The 24,380-nt window shown below is 48.4% G+C and overlaps 1 protein-coding gene across 1 annotated transcript in view; it reads left to right on the forward strand.

Moving 5' to 3' along the window:
- EXOC6B (exocyst complex component 6B) overlaps positions 1–24,380 on the forward strand; it is a 225,406-nt gene that overhangs the window by 11,659 nt on the left and 189,367 nt on the right. The window contains exons 2-5 of the mRNA XM_079990810.1: positions 17,519–17,684; positions 20,205–20,252; positions 20,924–21,014; positions 21,118–21,163. Of these exons, the coding sequence (XP_079846936.1) occupies positions 17,519–17,684; positions 20,205–20,252; positions 20,924–21,014; positions 21,118–21,163 (351 nt within the window). The remainder of the gene's footprint in view (positions 1–17,518; positions 17,685–20,204; positions 20,253–20,923; positions 21,015–21,117; positions 21,164–24,380) is intronic.

Consider the following 24,380-nt stretch of genomic DNA (forward strand, 5'->3'; position numbering starts at 1 on the left):
AGTAGTGCATGTGTGTGAGATTCTGGCCCCCTCCGCAAGTTAAACCAGCTCCTTTGGGGCGGTGAAAAAGTTGCTGAGCTTTTTGGGGATTTTTACAACATTTTTCTTTAAAAATCGCTCTAGTTGCCATCCGTGTTCAGGAAAACTCTACCACTTACACCCATGTGTTCCTTTCGGTGGCTGTAGCCTAATGACATTCAGGAGACTGACTCCTTTTTTACTTGGCCGTGAAGCTGCAGAGTTAAATGGCGGCACTACTTTTGGCTTTTTCTTTCCTGAGCTTGACAGTCTCTGTGTGCAGACAGGACTAGACTAGGTATCCTTCACTTTTGTGGCTTGCAGTGGTTAATTTCCAAACAAGAAGTGTCAAGCTTGTCATGACACGATGACTTCTATCTCGGGAGGAGAATTCTAGATCTTCAAGACCTGGTCGGGGCGGTTTCATGTGGGAGGTAAAGGCTCAAAAGTATGTGCTCTTTTATAAAAAAAAAATACTCTGAGTGTACGGGGCTTAAACCCTTGTGTTGAAACCCAGTTCTGGGTTGAGCTATGGCAGAGAATGAGCGCTGGTTGGTTGTGGGGTTGCTTAACAACTTTGTAAAAACTGGGCAAGGTTTCTCTTTCCTATAAATAGGTTCTGAAATGCGTAATTATGGAAACACTTGCTCCATTGCAGGATGCTGGCTTTGACTAGGTTGCTTCCTATATTTTACTTTTAAATATGTAAGAAACCCTGAGGGCGTGCGCATCGCTCTTTTGCACCGACTCTTTGCACAAGGGATCCCTTAGGGTGCAGAGTCACAGGCGCGATGTCAGAGCTTGTCTGGCCCCCAGCAAAACAAAACAAAAAAACAGCCTTGCAGAACAATTAAGGGTTTTTTTTTGCAGGAGGCATGTTTCAGGCATTAGTGTGGAAGGAAACAAGAAGGGGTGAAAAGCTCAAGCTAGAGAGCTTCTTCCACTTGCTCTGGAAGGGACTATCTGTCAGCCTGAGAGAAGCCTGTAAACTGTAAACTCCCTTGGCAGAAATAAGTTGAACCTTAAATGCATAAACAAATGATAAATAAATGTTGGCATTTGAATTTGCAGAGGCAGTGCTGGTTTTTTAAAAAATGTATAGAAATAAATAAAAAAATTAAATTTTTCACATCGAGTAACAGCATAAGGACGCAGCAAGACTTGCCCTTCTTGCTGGTACCTTTGGTTTCCTGAGGTGAACACATTGGTGCTCAATTGCATCTATGTTAAGGGCATGAAGTGATTTTCTACGAGGCACACTCTCTCTACTGCCTCAGGGGTCATTTAAATCTATTTAAATCTCCTATCTCCTCCTGGAAATTGCTTCGTCTGGCAGTCAGGTGTCTTTCTCTGATTTTGCTCCATTGCATTCCTAGCCGCCAGCTGTAGGAGTGGAAGAGGGTTGCCACACCCTTGCTGGGGCTGGGCAAAGAGCGGCCAAGGCATGTCCTGTTTGTGCCAAGGTGGGCAGCCAGGAGTTGATGGGAAGCCCAGTGCCCCTCTGGGTGCGGAGCTCCAGCCAAACGTTCCTTGCCCCGCTTAAGAGGCGTGCTTCTGATCCTACCACTACTAGGACCAAGGCAAGCTAGTGGGTTTGCATATTTCTTAAATATTTTAATACCACCTTCAACTGTGCGCTGCCTTGGGTCCCTATTATGGAAAAAGGTGGGATGTCGTTGTTGTTGATGATGATAATAATAATAATAATAGAAAATTTCCGGGATGGTTTACAAAAGGCTATAAAACGGCAGTAATCATCAAGGCAGTTGACACCACTAAAAACAATTGCTGGAATAATGTGTAAATATATCCTGGAAAGTCTGTGAAAATATTTAAAAGGTGTTCCTTAGTGTTGTGGGCTTCCCTTTGGCGCATCTTGTTGTCCACTGTGGGAAATAGAGTGCTGGACTAGGTGGGCCCCTTTTGTAGTCCAGGGTGGCCAATATGAAAACCAGAAGCTGCAATAATAATAATAAAATTAAACAAGAAGAGAGCTGGCAGGTAAAAGGAATTGAAGATCTTTAAGTTAATTGCCCTAAAATTTACTGGCCTATCATAATGTTACGTCTGTTGGCTGCTAGATGAGAGGTGGAACGAAGAAAGGTGATCCAGGACAGGTGATACTCTTAACAGGCTGTTTGCGCTTGCTGCTCAGGATCAGAATTAAATGTTAACAAAGCGGATCTGCCCTGGGGTTTACTATCCAGCCACGCCAGACCTTGTCCTCCATCAAGATGATGTTCTTGCATGTATTCCTGGAACGGTCAGGGTGCGTATGGTCTTTTCCTGTGAAGCAGCGAGTCAACTGCTGGATTCCCTCCAGGGTATAAGTGTCTCTCCCCCCCCCCCCATCTCTTTCCTTGAGGGAGGAGGGGAACCGGGAACAAAGGACGGAAGCTGCCATGGAGCCCATCAGCCGCCTCAGGTGGTGGATGGTGAAACTACATGGACATTGATTTGCATGGGGTTTCCTGAATAAAAGATGTCGCCTTGTGGTGAATCACTGAGGTTTTCTTACGTGATGCAAGGTGTCTGTAGAAAGATTCTGCTCCCAGATAAGGAGATTTGCAGGACGGGGGCAGGCAAGAATGGAGACAGGGCTGCCGTCAGATAGGAGGTGGGGATTGCTCCTATTTGCATTTCTGGTCTGATCAGAAGTTGTTATACAGCCTGTGTTTTAATTGGCCAAACAGGCTGTGGTGTGTCTCCTATGCTACCTATACAGGAAGAAGCTTCTATCCTTTCCAATTTTTATTTTTGTTCAGAGGGTGCTCATTATTACACCTTGATCTCCATAGCTTGGGGTTATCTAATTGCTGCCCACCTGGGCACTCTTCATTTTGCAGCAGGTTATATTTTTGGGAATTCCAAGATGAATGTATCAGGAAAGAGGCCGAGGAATTGGGTTTCCATCTCCTGACAATCTCCCAGTGTGTCCATTTATTCTTTTGAGTACAGCAGGCTTAAAATGTACATGGGAACCCTGGGCTGTTGTGAGCAATTCACCAATTTCTGCCCAGCCGAGAGCTCCCAAACTTCTTTTTCCACCATCCTTTGAATAGATTAATATTCACAACCACTGAATGTGCAATAGCAAGCTCTTAACACTTTTTAATTAGTTTTCCACTTATTTGCAGAACCTTAGAAAGGAATGAAAGGCAGGTTTAAGGTATTTCCCTTCCTAACATGTATGTTGCAACCTAACATGGCCAGGAGTAACTGTCAGTGTTCAAAAGATGACACCCCCCCCCCGAGAGAAGAATGTGAACAGTATGCATACAGTCATATGGCGGGAGCCATGTAGTTGAATGCCAATATATGGCATTCAGAGACAGGCAGAGAGTCACAGGGGTGCCTGGAGTGCCAAGACTCCCCCCCAGGTCTCACAAGTGGGATGTGAAGTGTGGGTTAGGGTGGGGAGAGAGACGGGGCTGTCTTTAGCATATGCGCTGCCGGGGTGCAAAGATCTGCCCAGCATCCCCAAATTTAGTTTAGCCCCCAAATTAACTTTTATTATGCTTATGTCAGACACCACGCTTACGTCTTATCTCTTGTTTACAAAAGAAGGGAGGAAAAAGAAACACTTTGATTTGCTCATTTATTTGCAATGCACTTATACTTAAGTATGCAACACCACCACACTTAATAATAATAATAATAATAATAATAATAATAATAAATTTTATTTATACCCCACCCTCCCCGGCCAGAGCCGGGCTCAGGGCGGCTAACAACAGTAAAATTACAGTAAAAACATAATAGGGGAAAAAAAACACAATTTAAAATACAGGTTAAAATGCAGTTTAGAATGCAGCCTCATCAAAACCATAAGGGGAGGGAAACATAAGGGTCAGACTGAGTCCAAACCAAAGGCCAGGCGGAACAGCTCTGTCTTGCAGGCCCTGCGGAAAGATGTCAAGTCCCACAGGGACTTATAAGGGACTTATAGTATTGTGTAGGCACCTACTTAGGAGAAACATCAGTCGTGTCAAAGGTGCCGCTGACCCCTCTGCCACATAGCAGTTTAATACAATACGTAACATAATATTTTGATGTAAGAGTTAATTTCGTGTGCACGGCGCCGTTGTGAATGACAAGCACTGTTGTTGAGTCTGACAAGTGCCGCCGCTGGTGCGGTGCGTCTTTAATAAACGAGCGCACAAAGTCAAAAGTCCTGTAGTGAAACAGTAGGTATACATTTCGGTAATACCTAGGTATATGTGTATTTTGTTTTTCTAGCTTGATCAAAATTATTTATTATTTCATAACAGGTAGAGGGACGCGGGTGGCGCTGTGGGTAAAAGCCTCAGCGCCTAGGGCTTGCTGATCGAAAGGTCGGCGGTTCGAATCCCCGCGGCGGGGTGCGCTCCTGTTGCTTGGTTCCAGCGCCTGCCAACCTAGCAGTTCGAAAGCACCCCCGGGTGCAAGTAGATAAATAGGGACCGCTTACCAGCGGGAAGGTAAACGGCGTTTCCGTGTGCTGCGCTGGTGCTGGCTCGCCAGAGCAGCGATGTCACGCTGGCCATGTGACCCGGAAGTGTCTCTGGACAGCGCTGGCCCCCGGCCTCTGAAGTGAGATGGGCGCACAACCCTAGAGTCTGTCAAGACTGGCCCGTACGGGCAGGGGTATCTTTACCTTTACCTAGATAGTTAAGAGCTTAGGCGGCTTCAGCAGTGGGCGTCTGGTGCCCCCCCCCCCGAATTTGGCACCCGGGTGCCCTGCACCCCTTGCACCTTGGAGAGAGAGGGACAGCCCCTCCTATCTCAGGAGCATCATAACTGTAAGACCTTGTCTGGCCAGGGATGTCTTCCTTGCATTCCCAGGGTTGGCTCAGAGCATCTTAATTAATGCTCAGAGTGCTGCTTGGTGCCCTGGCTGTGTCTGCAATTGCCCCATGATTTCCCGTTGGATAGCCTGTTCCACTGTACCAAGCATTGAGCAGGCCAGCAGGACTGCCGTGTGCTTCAGACTCCACTTTCTGGCTCTTGAGCAGAATTCCAAGTGGCAGCTTGAACTCTGGGGGGTCTAAGTAGTTTGGCCTCTGGGTCTCTTGGAGGCAGCGGCTGTCACCTCCTGTGTCTCGCTCGCAGTCTCAATGGACAGCAGCAGTCCTGGTGCACTGCTGGCCCCAAGCCACTGTCTTTGCAGGGCTTTCTGTTCATGTCTGTACTAGACATCAGTCTCCCATTAAACCTCTGTAAGCAGCCTCTTAAAATGAGCCAGGCCAAATCTGTGCTGTTCTCTCTAATGCAACGCGGCAGCAATAAACATGGTCACTGCTGCCCTCTGCTTAATTGTGGACACTGAGTTTTAAGTAGAAACGTGTGAGGACTTCCCAGAGGCCCAAAACTCAACTACTTGGCCTTTTAGCAACTACGTAAATCCAGGCCACTAGCAAGACTTGTTCATCGGAGTTTTTCAGCCTACTGTGAAGAGTAGTTTGAAAGCAAAAGCACAGAGGAAAAGCTTCGAGCATCTTGGTTTAGGAATGCTGGATTTCAGAAGAAAAGTGTGGCTTTGCTGCCATCTAAAGGCCAATGGATGCATTTGCTGTGAAGCTTTTCGTTTGCCAGTTTCTTTGAATTTAATCAGCGGCTGAGGAAGAGCATGAACTGGAATAAACTGAATATGAAGGGGTGTTCCAGTAACTGCTTGCTAGGCTTAAGAGGCACAAATTGGAGCATTGGCTTAGCAGTCACTTCTAGCTTTTCCTGACCCTGGTGTTCCCTTGTTGTCTTGAACTCCATTTTTTCTCAGGCCCAGCCCAGCATGATCCATAGTTGGGGATGACGTGGGCGCCGGGCCGGGGACGGCTGATCTGTTAGGGTCTCCAGCTTAGGGTTTTCTGCCTCCTACTGCTTGCCCCAGATGCCTGACTGAAGAGTGATGTTTGGTAAAGCCTCCTTCCTCACTTTGTTCATGTGTTATCCTAGCTGGAGTCATGCAAGGCCTGGTAGGAATGGGTGCTGAAAAGCACCCCAGAGCTTTTCCCTGGGGTTGTCCCTGTTTGGTTCTCCCCACTCTCTCTGTATCTCTTGATATAAGCAACTGTGATCCTCTTCTGCCTTGCCTTCCTGGAACGTGCCTGGGTGGTGGTGTGGAAGACACTGTTCTGCGAAGGGTGTGTGTGTGTGTGTGTGTTTGCAGGCCAGAGTGTTGTGTGGGGAGATGGTTAGGTGAGGTTGACTGTGGTAGCATTAGTGTACGCTGAGCACACACTCTTTCCACTTCTGATCCTAGACAGGCAGTGGCTGTTCTGAAGCTTAATTCAGGCAAGACAGGAGTACTAGTTTTGGATGGCATTGCATTTCCTTGGAGCCCAAGGAGCGCTGCATGGATGTCTCTTTGATCTGTTGCTCCTCCAGGATTGTCCCAGCAGTGCCCAAAAGTGCTTTTACCATTTTAGGGTGGTAGAGCAGCTGTAGCCTTTCCTAAACTGATTTTTTATTTATTTTAATGCTGTTTGCTACTCTGTAGATGGTTTAGGTTTAGGCTTTAAAAAGCAGAGTATAAACATGTGAATCAACTGCAAATATGTATTGAAAAGGCCTTTGCAAAGAGAGCAGCCTGCTTAGACTACATGCCATGGATAACATTGGAAGCAATGAGTTTAAAATCTGGGAATTTAAAACTGGAAAGTTTCAAGCAGCTGAGGGATGCCTTAAATTGCAGATATCCCCACCCTGGGGCATGTAGTTGAAGCTGTGTCTGGTGGCAGAAGTGTTCTCTTGAGGGTCTGCTGTGATGGCAAAGCAGGCTGGGCACATGTTCAGTGCTCTGCTTCTGTGAAAAAGGTTGCTTGGATCCACACACTTTGCAGTCTTTAGGACACAGCTCGCCTCTGGGTACATCAAATGCTTTTATTACAGTTAAAATGTCCAGCTGCTGCCTCTTGTCCCACATCTTGGTGCTTTAATGGTCCTTCTGCAGCTCAGAAGCCTCCCTCCAATTTATGAGGAAATGTGCTATCATTCAAGCTGCCCTCCTTGTGGGTCTGTGCCCGCTCTGAAATGTGTGCGCAGTTATGACCTGGATCTGCCCCTGACGAACGGGCTTGGCTTCCGTTTCTCTTGTGCTCAGGTCAGGGTGAGGCCTTCCAGGTCCCTTTGGAAAAACTAGCAAAATGTTGGCCGCAGTGTTGGGTGTGGAGGGGCTTAAAATGGAAGTAATTTATTCATTGCAGCACTAGATGGCAAGGTAATTTCAGAATGTCCCTTCTGTAGCTCCTTGTACCTTGCCTAGAGAACGGTTATTCCTGGCAGCGGTGTCCCGGTGCCTTTCCACATTACTCGAGCAACAGTGCTGTACTTTGCTTCTGCATGTTGCCTTGACCTAAACTCACCTGCAGTGCTGCATTCATCGTATTGGACAGGGTTGCTTAGATCTCTCCTCTTCCCCCTTCTATGTGTTCTTTGAACAGACAAGCAGGCAATAAAGGATGCAAAATAAAGAATCAAAGAGCGCCTTGCTAAAAATACTAAAGACCAGCCATGCAAAAAAGCACTTCCTTTAATGCCTTATATCTCATAGGGCTTTTCTTACATCCTCCATATGTTCTCTGGCAGGAAGGGGAACATTCTTGGCAAAGGTTCTGTACTTGCTTCACATTCCATCGCTTGGGATTTGGTGGCCCTCTTTCTTGCATTCCTCGTTGCTGGCAGTTCCAGTGTTCTGCTAACTTGCTTAAATTAATTTGGAAGGTTTATATACTCTTCCCTCCCGCCCTCCACACTGGTGATGCTGTATCATTAATCAATAGTGGTGTTTCAGCAAATTGGCGGCCGGCTCCTTAGCCGGGAGGAAGGATGCAGTCCCTATTGAGTAGAAGAACAGAGCACTCTGGTCTGCAGAAACTGTTTCCCTTCCGATCTGGGCACAGTGAGAGCTGCAGAGAAGTGATCTGGGGAAGGAGAGGGATTATGCCAGGGCTGTCGTCGAGCTGCCCTCCTTGAGCAGGCCCACACAGGGTAGCCTCCAGGCAGTGTTGCGGTTCTGGGAAGTCATGTCTTGCCCACCGTGCTATCTCGGTATCTGGGCATTGGACCATTTAAGATATTCTTGTTTGCAGTCTCTGGGGTTAAGCCAGCTGTGCCTGCTTGGCAGAGGGAGAGGGTGATCTGTACAGTCAATATGCCTTAACCAGGCTTCTGAAGGGAAGAGCTGAGCGATTGTTTTAAACATGGAGGCGTGCCAGTTTGCTTCTGGGCTACTTCAGTCCGCTGCGTGTCTTGCTGGGGCTGTAAATTGAAGGGCAAGAGGATAATTAGGGCTCATTAGCAACTTTTCCTTGTTGTGGATTTTTCTAGTTGTGGATTTTGCGGCTAAAGTTAATTCGAGTAATTAACGAAGCCTTAAATGTTTTAACAATGGCTATTACAGACGGTTCTGTCATTTGTGGCTTATGTAGGCCAAGCTCAGGGTAACCTTATGAATAGTTCAGAAGCTCTCATCCTCTGCAGGGGACGCATTGAGGTTGTGCTGCTATGCAACTCTTCAGTGGGGCTTGATCAGGAGGTGTTCCCCGTGGATTATGCCCATGGCACTGTTCTTGTCTCTCATTCTCCCATTCCTTAATTTCCCTCTCCTCCCTCCCTTGTGCTAAGACGTCAGTCCCTTGGCACAAGCAAATGGACCAGGCAGCATCACCCTGTAGCAGCATGGGCAGCGTGCAACAAGGCCACTTAGGCTGCAGCCTTCACGGGTACCCAGGGAGAAATGGCCACGTTTCAAAAGAACCAAACTCTGAAAGTTTCAGCCCTTTAGCTCTTAGAAAACTTGGGCTGATGAGATGTGGGTGGTGATTCCTGGAAAATGCAGTGGGTGCTGTAGAACTGAGTGCAAGGCAGACTTTTCAGTTGTCAGTGACAGTAGCATAAAAATCGCTTTGTTTTGTGTGAGTTGACACCTGGAGGGCTGATGAATGAAGGGCTCCACCCTTCTTAGTAGCAGGACATGGTGGGAAGTTCAAGCATGCTTCCCAACCTCGCTCACCCCTCTTCCCCACTGCTTCCCACTCTGACCTTCCGTCTCTTCCTCCAGTGCTCCAGTTCAAACACATGAGGATGGGAATTTTCTTCACCTGATGATTTGGTCCCCTGGCCCACTCCCCCCCCCCCGGGGATTAGATTGCCATGTGGAAATTGCACCCGCCCCAAATTGCTTTTGGGAAGGCCTTGTTGATGGGTCCTGTTTTAGGCTCTGGGTTCAACCAGAACCAGTGAAGGTGGTGAAGATCCTGTGTGAGTGTCTGGAGGCGGTTGGAGGATGGATGGCGGCTAACAGATTGAGGCTGAATCCTGACAAGACAGAAGTACTGTTTTGGGGGGACAGGAGGTGGGCAGGTGTGGAGGACTCCCTGGTCCTGAATGGGGTAACTGTGCCCCTGAAGGACCAGGTGCGCAGCCTGGGAGTCATTTTGGACTCACAGCTGTCCATGGAGGCGCAGGTCAATTCTGTGTCCGGGGCAGCTGTTTACCAGCTCCATCTGGTACGCAGGCTGAGACCCTACCTGCCCGCAAACTGTCTCGCCAGAGTGGTGCATGCTCTGGTTATCACTCGCCTGGACTACTGCAGTGCACTCTCTGTGGGGCTACATTTGAAGGTGACCCGGAAACTACAACTAATCCAGAATGCGGCAGCTAGACTGGTGACTGTGAGCGGCCACCGAGACCACATAACACGGTGTTGAAAGACCTACACTGGCTCCCAGTACATTTCTGAGCACAATTCAAAGTGTTGGTGCTGACCTTGAAAGCCCTAAACGGCTTCTGTCCAGTATACCTGAAGGAGCGTCTCCACCCCCATCGCTCAGCCCGGACACTGAGGTCCAGCTCCAAGGGCCTTCTGGTGGTTCCCTCTCTGAGAGCCCTGTTTAGGGAAGCGTTTAATGTTTGATGGATTGCTGTATTTTAATATTTTGTTGGAAGCTGCCCAGAGTGGCTGGGGAAGCCCAGCCAAATGGGCAGGGTATACATACATACATACATACATACATACATAATTCAACGGCCGCAGAACTTGGGGGCTACTGGTAAGACGTTCTTTGCATGGCTTCCTTGAGTCATATGGAAAGATTTGTTCCGCAAGGACCTTAGGGTAGTGGAACTTGAATTGCTTCTACTCAGTTTGTGATGCCTCCTGGTTTGGATTACATAGGTTGGTGTGTATATGTGAGAGAGAGACAGAGAGGGGATTAAATGCGGATCCTTCCACCTAAATGGGTAGGTGGGTGGGCCAGATCCCACACGGTTTTGGCTGCTTCCAGCTCACGCAGGCCAGCTTTTTCCATGCTGGCTGCCCCACGGGTCTGGGGAGCCTGTGTTGTGGGCAGTGGTTCTTTGGCCACCTGCGCTGTTCCTCCTGAAGGCCTGGCCGTGCTGGAACACCATGCGAGGGAAAGCGGAAATGAGTGAAGGACACCCCATCTGAGCCTGCCTCTCATTAGAGCGCAACACTTTTCCCAGTGATGGCCCACATGGCACGAACACTTTCAAGCGGCTCTGAGCAGTGCGGCGCACTGCTGGATGCCTCCCGTTGTGACGGCCAGTGTGTTTTGTTTACAGCGCATCATAAAGATGATTCACTCCCTCCCTTAATATCAACCAGCTTGGAGGGGCTAAAATCTATCTCGCCTGGATGTAGGGCTTGTTCCCATCAACCCTACACATGGTGCGAATCAACTGTCCTTCCAACTTGAAAGGGCCTGGGAGAGGCGGGCTTGCTTGCTGACGCACCGCTTTTGTTCTGGGGGGAATTGTTTCCATTGTGTCCTCAACAAGGAGGGAAGCGAAAAGTGTCGCTTGTGGCCAGTTCCCTCTCCATAGTTCTCAGTTGGGGGGATCTGTGCTGGCTGGAGCAGGGCTGGCTCGCCTGCCTTCTGGGTTGCTCCTTGCATTTCCTGGCACTCGCTGAGGCCATATGCGAGCTCCCCCACCCCCCAAAAAACCATCTTTCTCTTGTAGCCCCAGATGACAAAAGGCATGTTCCCTAATAAGAACGTTGAAACCAAAAATTCTCTCCTGTAGCTTAAATTGGAGGCATTGTTCTTTATTTCCTTTCTGATAGATCTGGGTCTGGATCTGCTGGCACTCGGCAGCTCCAGGGTGGCTGAGCTTATTCCTTCTAATTGGCTTGGCCTTTAGCAGAGGCTTCACAGTTTCTTTTCCCTGGTCAGCCAGGGGTCCAGGCTCAAAGCCTCTGGGCATATATGGAATGGAAAATGTTAGCGGTGGAGACGGTCATCTTGGGGTGCACTGGCTGAAGCCCACACACCCTGTGGATTTCCCCTGACTGTTTAGATGAAGTTTGCATCTTATGTTGACCTAAACAATGCTATTATTCATGCGCATGCTCTGAAAGCGGCTCATTGGCGGTGTTAGAAATTGGCCAGGCGCATTTTGCACCTGGCTATTGGCCACTTGCAACCAGGTGAAGATACCTGGGTGCCAGAATGGTGCCTGACATCTCCCCCATCATGCATACCTGGGGATAATTGGATCTTGCCTGTTTTCACATACTAGCAACACATCCTGTAGAGTGCTATCTGTTAGGAACCAAAAAGTCATATTGAAAAATAAGACCTTTGAACTGTCTGGCCCCCAAATGGCAAGTAGACATTCCGTTTTGGTGACTGTAACCCTAGTTTAAAGAGCCATTTGGCACATAGCTTATACATCTGAGTTTCTAACATGGGCTCACGCCAATTGCTCTTTGCTTGTGTCTGCTTGCTGGCTTGTCCATTTCTGCAGGCAGACTGTGTTTGCTGCAGCCGAAACTGGTTTGTATCCCGTGCATGAATGTTGAGATCTGGCCTTCTTGGCCCTCCTGAGCCCCTGGTGGATTGTGGGTTCCCGTAATAACCAGTTGGGCTATTGGTTTTGATAATGGCCAGTAGTAAGGTGAAGGTGAAAGATGTCAAGCGAGTGATGGGAGCCCTTTTTTCTACTTCAATTCTTTAACAATATGCTAAGAAAATCCCATAAGGAAGACTGGCAGCAAAGTCCCAAAGCATATGCAATTCGGATTATCTGTCACTAATTGAGAACAGTACGGTTGTGGCTGCAGGTACACAGCCACAGTTTAAGTTGCACGCAGCCGGCTGACCCCAGAAAGTGAGTGTGAAGATTGTATATATTCTTTCCCCCTTTGCGATTAGCAAAAGCAGGGGCCTGGGGTCACGGTGGTTAAAACTAGAAGATGATGCTGTTGGCAGGCAGTCTTGTCCATTCCTCACTATCCTCCACCAATCGCCCGCTTCCTGGCTTTGCCCCATGAAGCCCCAACAAGGCCCCAACCTCCTCATCCTGTTCCCTGAGGCCGGGGTCCCTGAACCCTTCACTCTTATCACTGAGGTGTGCTGCGTAGAAGGGTCTTTTCTATTCTTGCGCCTTAGAACATTTCAGTGCGGCCAACTGGCTTAGCAGTGGTCCTAGTAACAGCCCCCTCAACTTTCCTAGGGGTGGCTTGCCATGCCCTTCTTTAAATTGCCGTGCTGGTTTCCTGTACAGCTCAGGACCCAGCAGAAACACCTCTTCTGTACTTCTAAAGCCTTCCATGGCTACTCTGCTGTTTCCTTCTGACATGTCTCCTTCAGTGATTCTCCAGCTCCACCATCTGCAGCTGTCTGAAGGTTCGCAGCTCCCTCTAGACTCTGCATTTGTTGCCCTATGGCTGGGAACCTCCTCGCGCATCTCCTTTTTGCTCATGGATGGAACTCTGTAGATCAATAGAGTGGCCTGTTTCATCTGGGATTGCCCGTGCTCTCTGCTCTATGAAGAACGGAGCGTTTTCCTTCCCGCTCTTGGTGCTGGGGGGGGGGGGCAGGTTTGGGGCATCCAAACTCTTGCTGACCTCTCCCAGCCCACGCTGTGACTGTTTGCATACTTGTGCATTAAGCAAGCAGCTCGCTTTTTGTTCCACTTTATTTTTAACTTCTTCTAATAAACAAAATGCTAATGCTTTTATGTCGCTTAATGAGAAGAAAATGTCTGAAGGTTAAAAACCATCGTGGCATATTTTGCCTTTTTAAATTGAAGTCCAGGCTTTTGTTCCATTTATTAATTGAAACCAAAAAGCGAGACGTTTCCGTGCCCCAGAAAGTGATCAGGCTGTCCCGGCATGTGAATTCCTGGGGTCCTCTGTTTTCCCTGCTGCCGGCTCCTCCTGCCTGAATGGATTTCAGTTGGGAGCTCCTCATTTAGGGCCAGCAAAGTGGCTAACAAGCAAAGGGGTCACATTTGGACCTGCACCTGTCAGCGGACCCTCCGGCTTAGGCAGAGTGGCTGCAGCGCATGCTCATCACACTTTCTGATGACCAAAAAGTCCATTGGCATTCTGCATGTCTTCCAAGGGGCTTTAAATAGACTATAGAAGAGAATTATGTGTCATCCATATAAACCACCTGGGGGCAGGGGGAGTTGGTCTGATCATAGAATCCTAGAGTTGGAAGAGACCACAAGGGCCATCGAGTCCAACCCCCTGCCAAGCAGGAAACACCATCAGAGCACTCCTGACATATGGTTGTCAAGCCTCTGCTTAAAGACCTCCAAAGAAGGAGACTCCACCACACTCCTGGGCAGCAAATTCCACTGTCAAACAGCTCTTACTGTCAGGAAGTTCTTCCTAATGTTTAGCTGGAATCTTCTTTCTTGTAGTTTGGAACCATTGCTCCGTGTCCGCTTCTCTGGAGCAGCAGAAAACAACCTTTCTCCCTCCTCCTCTATGTGACATCCTTTTATATCCTGCACAGGGCTCCTGTGTTTGTGGCTCATGCTGCCATGTCCTGGCTCGCTCCTTGGGCTACTCCTGAAAGGGACCTGCAGTGGGTTGCATGTGAGTAATTCCCTGTAGTAGTAGTAGTAGTAATAATAATAATAATAATAATAATAATAATAAATTTATACCCCACCCATCTGGCTGGGCTTCCCCAGCCATTCTGGGCGGCCTCCAACTGAATATCAAAAAGACAGTACAGCATCAAACATTAAAAACTTCCATAAACAGGGCCGCTGCATTGCCTGACTTGTCAGTTGGGACCCCAGCATGCCGTGAGCAGGCTGGTCAGGCAGCGACATGTCAGAGCTGCTTTTGCCTCCTGGTTTGTGGCCATGTATAGTCATACCTCATGTTACGTTTGCTTCAGGTTGCGTCCCGCAGCGACCTGGAAGTACCGGAAAGAGTTACTCCCAGGTTTTGCTGCGTGCGCACGCGCAGACGCGGTGCATGCTCTAAATGACCTTACGTGCATGCGCAGAAGTGGCGAATCGCGACCCACGCACGCGCAGACGTGGGTTGTGTTCTTTTCAGGTTGCGAACGGGCCTCTGGAATGGATCCCGTTCGCAACCAGAGGTTCCACTGTATATGCAATCAGACAATGCAATGTGGAATCACTTTATTTCCAGGGTTCAGATCCTAAGGCATCTGTGGAGAGAGTGCATGGACCAGCTTTAAGAATTCTGTTGGGCTTGTGCTGTGGCTGAGCTATGTGGCAGCTTTTCAAGAATGGGAGGGATATGCCCTCTCTCCATTGGCTTCCTCTCCCTTAGCCCATCTCACCCCAGTGCAAGCTTGCGATGAAGAGCGTTGTGTATTAGGACTAACCCAAGCGGTCGCTAGATGGCAGGCTCTCCTTTCTTAAAAAAAGGCACATTGCTAGTTTCAGATGAGAGTTGTAATGCACCAGGCTGCAGCCTGTGTCTAATGAAGATATACTAATATCCAGATTTATCACCTTTCATTAATTACAAGAGTGCTTGTTTTTAGCTTCCCCCCTGTATAAAAAAACAAGTTTCCTCCCTTTGTACATGAAAATGCTGAGGTCTACATACTGTGTCTAAGACCAGATGATAAAATTTTACTACAATGTTGATGGTTTCCATTTTCATCTTCTCGTTTTATCCCCACCCTGCATCCCATCCCATATTTTCCTAACTGGCGAAAGCTAAGAATATTAGCAAAAGCAACAAAGAGGCTTACAGCACCTTACAGACTAACAAATTTTATTCAGGCATAAGCTGCCATCCACTGGAGCCCAGACGTAGGCTCTGGTGCGTTATAACCCAGGAAAGCTTGTTCCACAATGAAACTTTAAGGTGCCACAAGAATTGTTCATGTGCTTGCAGCAGAAATGTTTTATGGTAAGGTAAAGGTAAAGGTACCCCTGCCCGTACGGGCCAGTCTTGACAGACTCTGGGGTTGTGCGCCCATCTCACTTAAGAGGCCAGGGGCCAGCGCTGTCCGGAGACACTTCCGGGTCACGTGGCCAGCATGACATCGCTGCTCTGGCCAGAGCCAGAGCCGCACACGGAAACGCCGTTTACCTTCCCGCTGGTAAGCGGTCCCTATTTATCTACTTGCACCCGGAGGTGCTTTCGAACTGCTAGGTTGGCAGGCGCTGGGACCGAGCAGCGGGAGCGCACCCCGCCGCAGGGATTCGAACCGCCGACCTTTCGATCGGCAAGCCCTAGGCGCTGAGGCTTTAACCCACAGCGCCACCTGCGTCCCGACTATGGTAGATGATGATAAAACAAGCTATGCATATACTGTATTTTAATTTCCCCCAAACCTTTTGTGGGAGCGGGAATGTGACATGGAGGTGCCATTTTTACGAACGCTTGGTTACGAGCTTCAGGTTACGAGCTCCGCTAACCTGGAAGTAGCTGCTTCTGGTTGCGAACTTTGCCCCAGGATGCAAACGGAAATTGCACGCCAGAGGCAGGCCCCTTTGTGAAAGCGCGCCTTGGGATAAGAACAGTTTCAGCTTAAGAATGGACCTCTGGAACGAATTAAGTTTGTAACCAGAGGTACCACTGTAGTTCTGTTAAATCTTACATCTTTAGTCAGGAAGCTGCTTGGGGATCTGCTAGTGGTTTTTGGCTTTGCATCGTGCCGTTCAGAGTTGTATTTAGCACTGGGAGAGGTAAGATAGAGTGATAATGGGACAAGTCCCCAGTACAGTGGTACTTTGGCTTAAGAACAGCTTAGTTTATGAACAACTTCGATTAAGAATGCTGCAAACCCAGAAATAGGTGTTTTGGTTTGTGAACTTTAGCTTGAAAACAGAACACGTTTCGCTTCCTGTTGAGTGTGTTTCATTTGTAAATTGAGTCCCCCGCTGCTATGGGAAAGCATGCCTTTGGTTTAAGAACGCTTTGGTTTAAGAACAGACTTCCGAATGGATTAAATTTGTAAACCAAGGTACCACTGTAAACGCCTTGTTTAGGGTGTCTTGTAATGAAGAGGGGTCTCTGTCAGGGCACTCCGATACATGTCTTTACAGAGGGGAAGTTCAGTGGGACTTGCTCCCAGGTAAGTGCGCATGGGATTTGTACTGGGTGTGAGGGGAGGCAGAGGAGCAGCTGCATTCCGAACTGCAGAGAAAGCTTAAGCAGTGTCAATCCTAAACTGAAGTGTTGGAGTGTAAGATAATAAATCAGAATTCAAGAAGAGAGCGCATTTCTTCTGTTGCCTCACACTAGGGCTTGAACGCACTGTAGGGCATCCAGAGCTGTTTGCCCTGTTGTTGTTTATTTATTGAATTTATATACCGCCCTATGCAGTACCTGGAGGTCCCAGTTTCCTTTCTCCACCCTCCAGCCCTCTGCATGCCCCCCATCTGCTCCAAAGAGTCCCCTAGGATTTGGGTGGGGTGGGGTGTGGAGTTGCAGGGGAAGGAGGAGGAGGAGAACACCTGTTGCTTGAGTGGCTGCTTGCTTGTTCTGTGTCTGCTCATTGGGTGCTCCTTTTCAATGTGCTTTCTTCTGGATGCTGAGACCTCGCAGTCCAGCTTTGCACCAAGGATGTTCTTGTCCGCCTACCAGCTTCTTCTCTCATCACGTTGCTGGCTCTGGATGCTGTGTTCCAGATCCTCGGACTGTTCTCTTCTTATTCCTTTTCTCCCCACCCCTCCCTCCCTTCCATGCCCTCCCATTCAGCATTCTGCGGCTGAGCAAGCAGGTGGCAAAGTCAGCCATGCAGATGCGGTGTTGACTCTCGCTTCCTAAACGGTCCTCTGGCACCTTCTCTTTTCTGAATGGTTGCTGCTCATAGCAGATGGAAAGATTATTTGTGAATCGCCATGTGATGACCTTAGTACTATCTCTCTCTGTGTATTTCACTCTGCTATCATCCACCTTGATCACTGTTAGATTAAAAGCCAGGATATAAACCTTTAAAATACCAAATAAATTGCTGCAGACATTTTTTAAATAATTCGTATTTTCTTCTAAATAATTGAGACCACTTCACTCCTGTCTCTTGAGTAATTCCTTGCACTTCTGTGACGAGGGAAGTGAGGCGGGGAAAAACCCGAACGGCAGATCTTGTTGTGGTGGAAATCATACTCTTTCTCTTGCAGTAAAATTGCAAGGTGTTGCAGTGCATCCTTCCCCCCCCCTTCCTCCCCACCCTCAGCTCTCCTTCAGATTAATTTAGTGAAGTTCAGTGACTGAGAGTGGATTCTGAAGGTGTCTTTCTGCCCAACCCCCTTGCATTTCATCCAGGTCTGTCTATGATGGTGAGGAGCATGGACGCTTCATGGAGAAACTCGACGCTCGCATCCGGAATCACGACCGTGAAATCGAGAAGATGTGCAATTTCCATTACCAGGGCTTTGTGGATGCCATCACTGAATTCTTGAAAGTCAGGGCAGAAGCCCAAAAGCTCAAGGTAAGGAATGGGATCCATCACTGTGGGCAGTGCTTAGGATTCCTATGAAGGGGCAATGAGCTCCTTAGAGGAGGCAGCAACCTACGTGTGCTGGTCTGAAGGAGAACTGCAGGCTCACTGCAGACCTATGTTGGAACAGCAGAGAATGCGCTACAGTCTTGGGTTGGATGCTGGTATGCAGGATTACTGCTTGTTATTTACTCTTGAGTAATAGCTGTGGCTGCCTTAAAAGTGGGGGGAGTAAAGCAGAACTTCGTTCTGCAAATAACACTGATTTCTGGTGTGTTTGGTGCACAAAGCGTTTTGAAGTTTATGCCACAAGAGCAAAGAGTTGCAGTTGTTTGGCTCAGGGCAGCAAAGCCTTGAGCTGCAAGCTTGAGCGGGTGTTTTGGTTGAGTTGCAAATTGTGTCTCCCATGCCCAGATACAGTAGAGCATCAAAGCTCATTGATCCTGGGAGAGCCAGTGAATGGGGGGGCTTTGAAGCTCCACTATATCAGCCTGCTTAAAACGTTGCTTGGTACAAATTCTATGCCAGTGAGGTCTGTGAATTCATGCCGTGTCCAAGGAAATAGTAGGTTCCTTAGAGAGGCTTGTGAGAGTTTGGTGGCAGCTGTCAGGGGACCAACTTGCATCTTCCCATTCAGTCTAATCCTAGAATCCTAGAATCCTAGAATCCTAGAATCCTAGAATCATCGAGTTGGAAGAGACCACAAGGGCCATCGAGTCCAACCCCCTGCCAAGCAGGAAACACCATCAGAGCACTCCTGACATATGGTTGTCAAGCCTCTGCTTAAAGACCTCCAAAGAAGGAGACTCCACCACACTCTTTGGCAGCAAATTCCACTGTCAAACAGCTCTTACTGTCAGGAAGTTCTTCCTAATGTTTAGCTGGAATCTTCTTTCTTGTAGTTTGGAACCATTGCTCCGTGTCCACTTCTCTGGAGCAGCAGAAAACAACCTTTCTCCCTCCTCTATGTGACATCCTTTTATATATTTGAACATGGCTATTATATCACCCCTTAACCTCCTCTTCTCCAGGCTAAACATGCCCAGCTCCCTTAGCCGTTCCTCATAAGGCATCGTTTCCAGGCCTTTGACCATTTTGGTTGCCCTCCTCTGGACACGTTCCAGTTTGTCAGTGTCCTTCTTGAACTGTGGTGCCCAGAACTGGACAGAGTACTCCAGGTGAGGTCTGACCAGAGCAGAATACAGTGGCACTATTACTTCCCTTGATCTAGATGCAATACTCCTATTGATGCAGCCCAGAATTGCATTGGCTTTTTTAGCTGCCGCGTCACACTGTTGGCTCATGTCAAGTTTGTGGTCAACCAAGACTCCTAGATCCTTTTCACATGTACTGCTCTCAAGCCAGGTGTCACCCATCTTGTATTTGTGCCTCTCATTTTTTTTGCCCAAGTGCAATACTTTACATTTCTCCCTATTAAAATTCATCTTGTTTGTTTTGGCCCAGTTCTCTAATCTGTCAAGGTCGTTTTGAAGTGTGATCCTGTCCTCTGGGGTGTTAGCCACCCCTCCCAGTTTGGTGTCATCTGCAAATTTGATCAGGATGCCCTTTAGTCCATCATCCAAGTCGTTGATAAAGATTTTGAATAAGACCGGGCCCAAGACAGAACCCTCTGGCACCCCACTAGTCACTCTTCTCCAGGATGAAGAGGAACCATTGATGAGCACCCTTTGGGTTCGGTCAGTCATAAGATGCCTGGCTTCAAGGCTGATGTTGAAGCCTCTCCCCTTGCAGCCATTCATGCTTCTGAGACCAAAAGTTATTTTCTTCCACATTTTTCCTTTGGCTACCAGCACCATTGTTCAATATTGTAGCAGGCTGAGCAGCTCCTGTGTGTAGTCGGAGAATCTCGGCCCTCCCTTTGCCTCTTCAGATCATGGGAAGCATAAGTTTTAGTTCTCCCTTTGTGTGCTGATGAATTGCCAACTCTGTTGGGATTGAGATGCTAGAAGCTCCCACCTGTGGCCTGCAGTCTGTTGCAGCGCTGGGTCTGGGCTGGCGGCTTCCAGTTGGAGCCTCACTTCTGGGCTCACTAGGGCTGCTTCAGAGGCCTATTTCACTGGCCCTCTTCCATCGGTTTTTCACACTAAACCTACGGATTTCAGCTGGCCTGTGCATGCCTTGGTAGGATGCATTTGTGTTGCTTTTGACCTCTAGGTTGGCTTGTGTGTACTCTCTGAAGCATGGGGAGGCTGAAGAGCATCTCAGGCCTTCTTCTGTGACCCTGGTGCCCAGCAAAGAGGTGTGTTGTCGGTCATGAATAAAGTGTCACAATGCTCTTGCTTTTGTTAAAACATCTCCCAATCCTTGGTGACATTTCATAACCACGCTCACTTTTCCCGGTATCTGGGATCAGTTTGCATGACAAGATTTCGTGTGGGCTTGTTAAGCCAAGGAGCATCTTCCAGTTCATGCAGTCTCCTTTTCCAGCCTGACGCCCAAGACTTTCAACTAGGTGCTAATTGAAACAACGATGTGGTTTTCTCTTTGCAGAATCAAGTCACGGACACAAACAGAAAACTGCAAATGGAAAGCAAAAAAGTAAGCCCAGGGTTCTAGTGTTGTGGGGGGGGGAGCATCAGGTGTGGGCTCTGGCCATTGTATTGGTGCCAGACATGTTGGGCTTGTGTGCCAGGGAAACCGTGTGACTCCCAGGTGGAACGTCACTGTGTGCTGTGATTTCCTTGCCTGCCTGCCATTTCTCCCACCTGGAAGATGGCACATTCCCTTGCGGGCATTTTCTATGCCTCCTTGGTGAGATCTGTACAAGAATGCCCAACATCCAGATTTCGGACTGTGGTGCATGGGAAATGTGAGTGCAAGAGAGCTCCTCTCAGGGAGGCCTTATAGGGAAGAGTTAGTTAGCCCGGAGTGAGAAGCTCCGTGGCCCAGCCCCCCTCTCCCATCTCTGCTCTCATCTCTGACGTGTTCCTGACCTTCCCTCTGCCACCTGCAGCTGCCTGAAGTGCATTTCCTGCTCCTTCTGCCTTTCCTCCTTTGCTGCCCTGTATGTTTGAAACGACTTGCTAGCAACAGCTACAGTCCACATAGGCCAGGAATACCCTGATCCATTTTCCTCATCATTCCTTGATCCTGAATGGATGGTTGGGTGGAACAGAAAATGGTCCTGTTGCCTTTGAGCCTTTGGTATGCAGCAAGCAAAGTTGACTTGGAATGCAGTGCTAGTGGTTAAACGGAGGTTTCTTTTACAGCTGGTGGGAGCGATGGAAGAGCTGAAACAGTGCCGGCTGCAGCAGCGCAATATTTCTGCCACAGTGGATAAGCTCACGCAGTGCCTTCCTGGTGAGAGACGAAGCAAAGAGCGTCTGCATGGCTCTAGATAGGGCACCAGTACCCCATTTCTTCTCTTACTGACTTCTGTATCCTTGTGTCTCCTCTGCTCTAGTTCTGGAAATGGATAGCAAATTAAGAGAGCAAATGAAATCTAAAAGGTAAGCTCATAACGGTGGCCGGCGTGACAAATGTGACAGCGTCTGTCTGGAGGTCTTAGCTTCACTGAAACAAACGGGCAGACACCCCAAAAACGGAAGAGCAAATGGCACAGCCGGCTCAAGGCATTTTGGCCTCTGAGACCGGAAACCCAAAAGCTGCTCCCGTCCTGTGACCCAGAGCAAGCCCCACTGGGCGCTCACTTCCCTCTTGCTTCAGTGGGGCTGCTTGTGCAGGGGAACTTCCCAGGGGATTGTGCCCCATGGCTCAGCCTTTGCCTCTCACTCTGCGTAACTTACTGCCGCCTGGCTTCATCCCACAGAAAGCCTACCTCTGGGAAGCCCCTTGGTCCTGTTCAACCAAAAGCAGACTGCGTCTCTTGCTGCCATGATGCATATACATCATACCTTGGTTTTCAAACAGCCTAGTTCTCGAACGTTTTGGCTCCTGAACGATCGAAACCCGGAAGTGACTGCTCTGGTTTACGACCGTTCTTTTGGAAGCCGAACGCCCGATGGGGCTTCCCTGGCTTCCGATTGGCTGTGGGAACTTCTTTTGGTTCCTTTCCCCCTCCTTCAGCCACTACAATACAGAAGGGGTAATGCCCCCACTCCTAACCTATTTTGACAATGATCCTCACAAATCACGTTCTAAATATACCCATGACAAATGTCTTGCATAAAACCATTGCACTGGCAGCTTTTAATGTCTGGTGTTTGGTTGTGTTTTTTATATTATGTTGGAAGCCTGCCAGAGTGGCTGTAGGCGGAGTATAAGGAATAAATAATCATCATCATCATCATTCTCTTCCTCCTCCTCATGTCTAAATGACCAAGTAGAGATGGATTTGAGGGTTTCTTCTAACAATACTGCCCTCCATCTTCCCCATTTTAAGTCTTTTTTTAATGGTCTTATTTTGCCTTCTTTCTACTGAGGCAGAGCACATGTGCTAATTTATATCTTAATCAGTTCCCCTGTTGATGTGCCAGCTTCATTCTCCTCGCACCTGTGAAGCAAGCTGCAAGGGGAAATATCCCCCCCCCCCAAAAAAAATCTAGTTTTCCCGAAAGGCCGGTTTGGTTGGTGAATATTTGACTACTGTCTGACTTGCTTGGCTGTCAGTGAGGTGGGAGCCTCTTTTCTCCTATGCTCAGCCAGATGGGGGTCAGGTACTTAGTTTGAAGATCTGTCTCTCTAGCCTCTTCCTCCTGTCTTTGCAGCTGGTTTGTGTCAACAGGCTTCACCCTTGTCTTCCAAAGGGGAGAGCCATTTTGGTCTGATGCAGCATAAACGAAGCATCTTGAGCCTTTGTTAGTCTTTCAGGCTTGTTTGCTGCCGTTAATCCATCTCTGGACGGTGTCCCGGAAGTCCCTCGGGGTGAAAGATGGCACCACGTGGAGTTGGCCTCCAGGCTCCTCTCATGAGTGCAGGAGCCGAGGCGCCACGGCTGTTGAGAGGCTGAGCAGGGCACAGCTGGGAGGCCTGGCTTGGGATCTGCGCTCCGAGGGGTGGCGGGTAGGTGGGTGACAGGGGCATGTTTGGGTCCACATGACCTCACTGACTTGAGATGTCTGTCAATGGGAAGAACATTTGCTGCTCTGGCAGGCTGTCGGGGGGCCTGGGTGGCGAGTGTAGCCAAACTCCACAGGTCCCTTTGGTCATCCTTCAAACAACAGTGTCTTGAGATGAAGCAAGCCTGGCCTGTGTCTGTTCTGCTGGCCTAACGTCTGGCTACTCGTGTAACCTTTGCTTTCTCTCCAGAGGAGCTGCATTTTATTGGAAATAGCTTTACCTAAACCTCATGGCAACACAAACAGAGCCTGGATTCCTGGAGTAAACAGCACACTGACTTTTGCTCTTCATGGCCTCTACAATTTTCAGTTAAAACAACTTCCCTTTCCTCCAGTTGCACATTATGCAAACATTGTTTGGAGACAAGGACATCTGAGTAGTTCTGTGTGTGCATTTTTCAACTGGCATGCACACTTTCTGACTAGACACATTTTTAGTGGTAGGGGGTGTGAACGCCAGAGTGTCCTGCCCAAACATCTTTGGCATGTGCTACATTCCTGCTGAAACCTTTTCTCAGGACCCCCAGAAACTCCACTGATTTCACCCCTGGGTTTGAAAAGTTTGGTAAGAAGCGGAATCTATTTCCAGCTCTCTAAAGTCTCCTGGTCCACCCACCTGCATGCACCTGTGTGCACCGACTGTCAGGACTAGCAGGCAAGGAACTGAGAAATTGTTGCTTTTGGAGGAAATCTCTTTTTTTTTAAAAAAAAAAGGATCATAAATGGGCTTGTGCAGTGCTCATGATATAAAGGAAGTTTGTGCAAGAGAGTCCTCTTGGATTGTGTCCCCTGCTTGCAATTTTTCTTTGCCCAATCATGATATGTTTCACTTTGACTCAAAATGTGTTGGCTAGAATCATTGTCCTGCCCGCTGCTAGGTTCACCTTTTGTGTCTCCTTGAATCCTTCCACTGACTTTCCTCCCCTTTTCTATGTCCAGAAACCCTCTCCCTCTTTCTGGTTGAGGATGTCAGTGCCTTTGCCCCTTCTCTCTAACTTGCAACTTTCATTTCTCTCTGGGCTCCTCCTCTGCCTCTGTAACCTAGTTCTGACAGCAAGGCTGCCATTCAAACTACAAGAAAAAAGATTCCACCTAAACATTAGGAAGACCTTCCTGACAGTAAGAGCTGTTTGACAGTGGAATTTGCTGCCAAGGAGTGTGGTGGAGTCTCCTTCTTTGGAGGTCTTTAAGCAGAGGCTTGACAACCATATGTCAGGAGTGCTCTGATGGTGTTTCCTGCTTGGCAGGGGGTTGGACTCGATGGCCCTTGTGGTCTCTTCCAACTCTATGATTCTATGATTCTATGATTCTATGATTCTATGATTCTATGATTCTATGATTCTATGATTCATTCTGCCTAACTTTGTACAGTTCTTGTTCCTTGGGCGGGCGATCCAAGAAGTCCCATCATGGTGGTGGGTGACAGGCCCCTCTTCACTGGCAAAATGGGCTATATGCTAACCAGAGCCTTTTCCCAAGAAGGAGCCATGAGTACTTACACAGTTTGTCTTCCCACTTGTAGGCCAACAGACACAAGGGTGTCAGGCTTGGGTGTCAGCTGAACTATAGAAGCTGTATGGGACCCGGGTTTTTCTCGTTTTAGAAGGCCAAAGTTTTGCCAGTTGACCACCATCTTCTGGGAATCTGT

The sequence above is a fragment of the Podarcis cretensis genome (assembly GCF_951804945.1).
Source record: "Podarcis cretensis genome assembly, chromosome: 9".
NCBI lineage: Eukaryota > Metazoa > Chordata > Lepidosauria > Squamata > Lacertidae > Podarcis > Podarcis cretensis.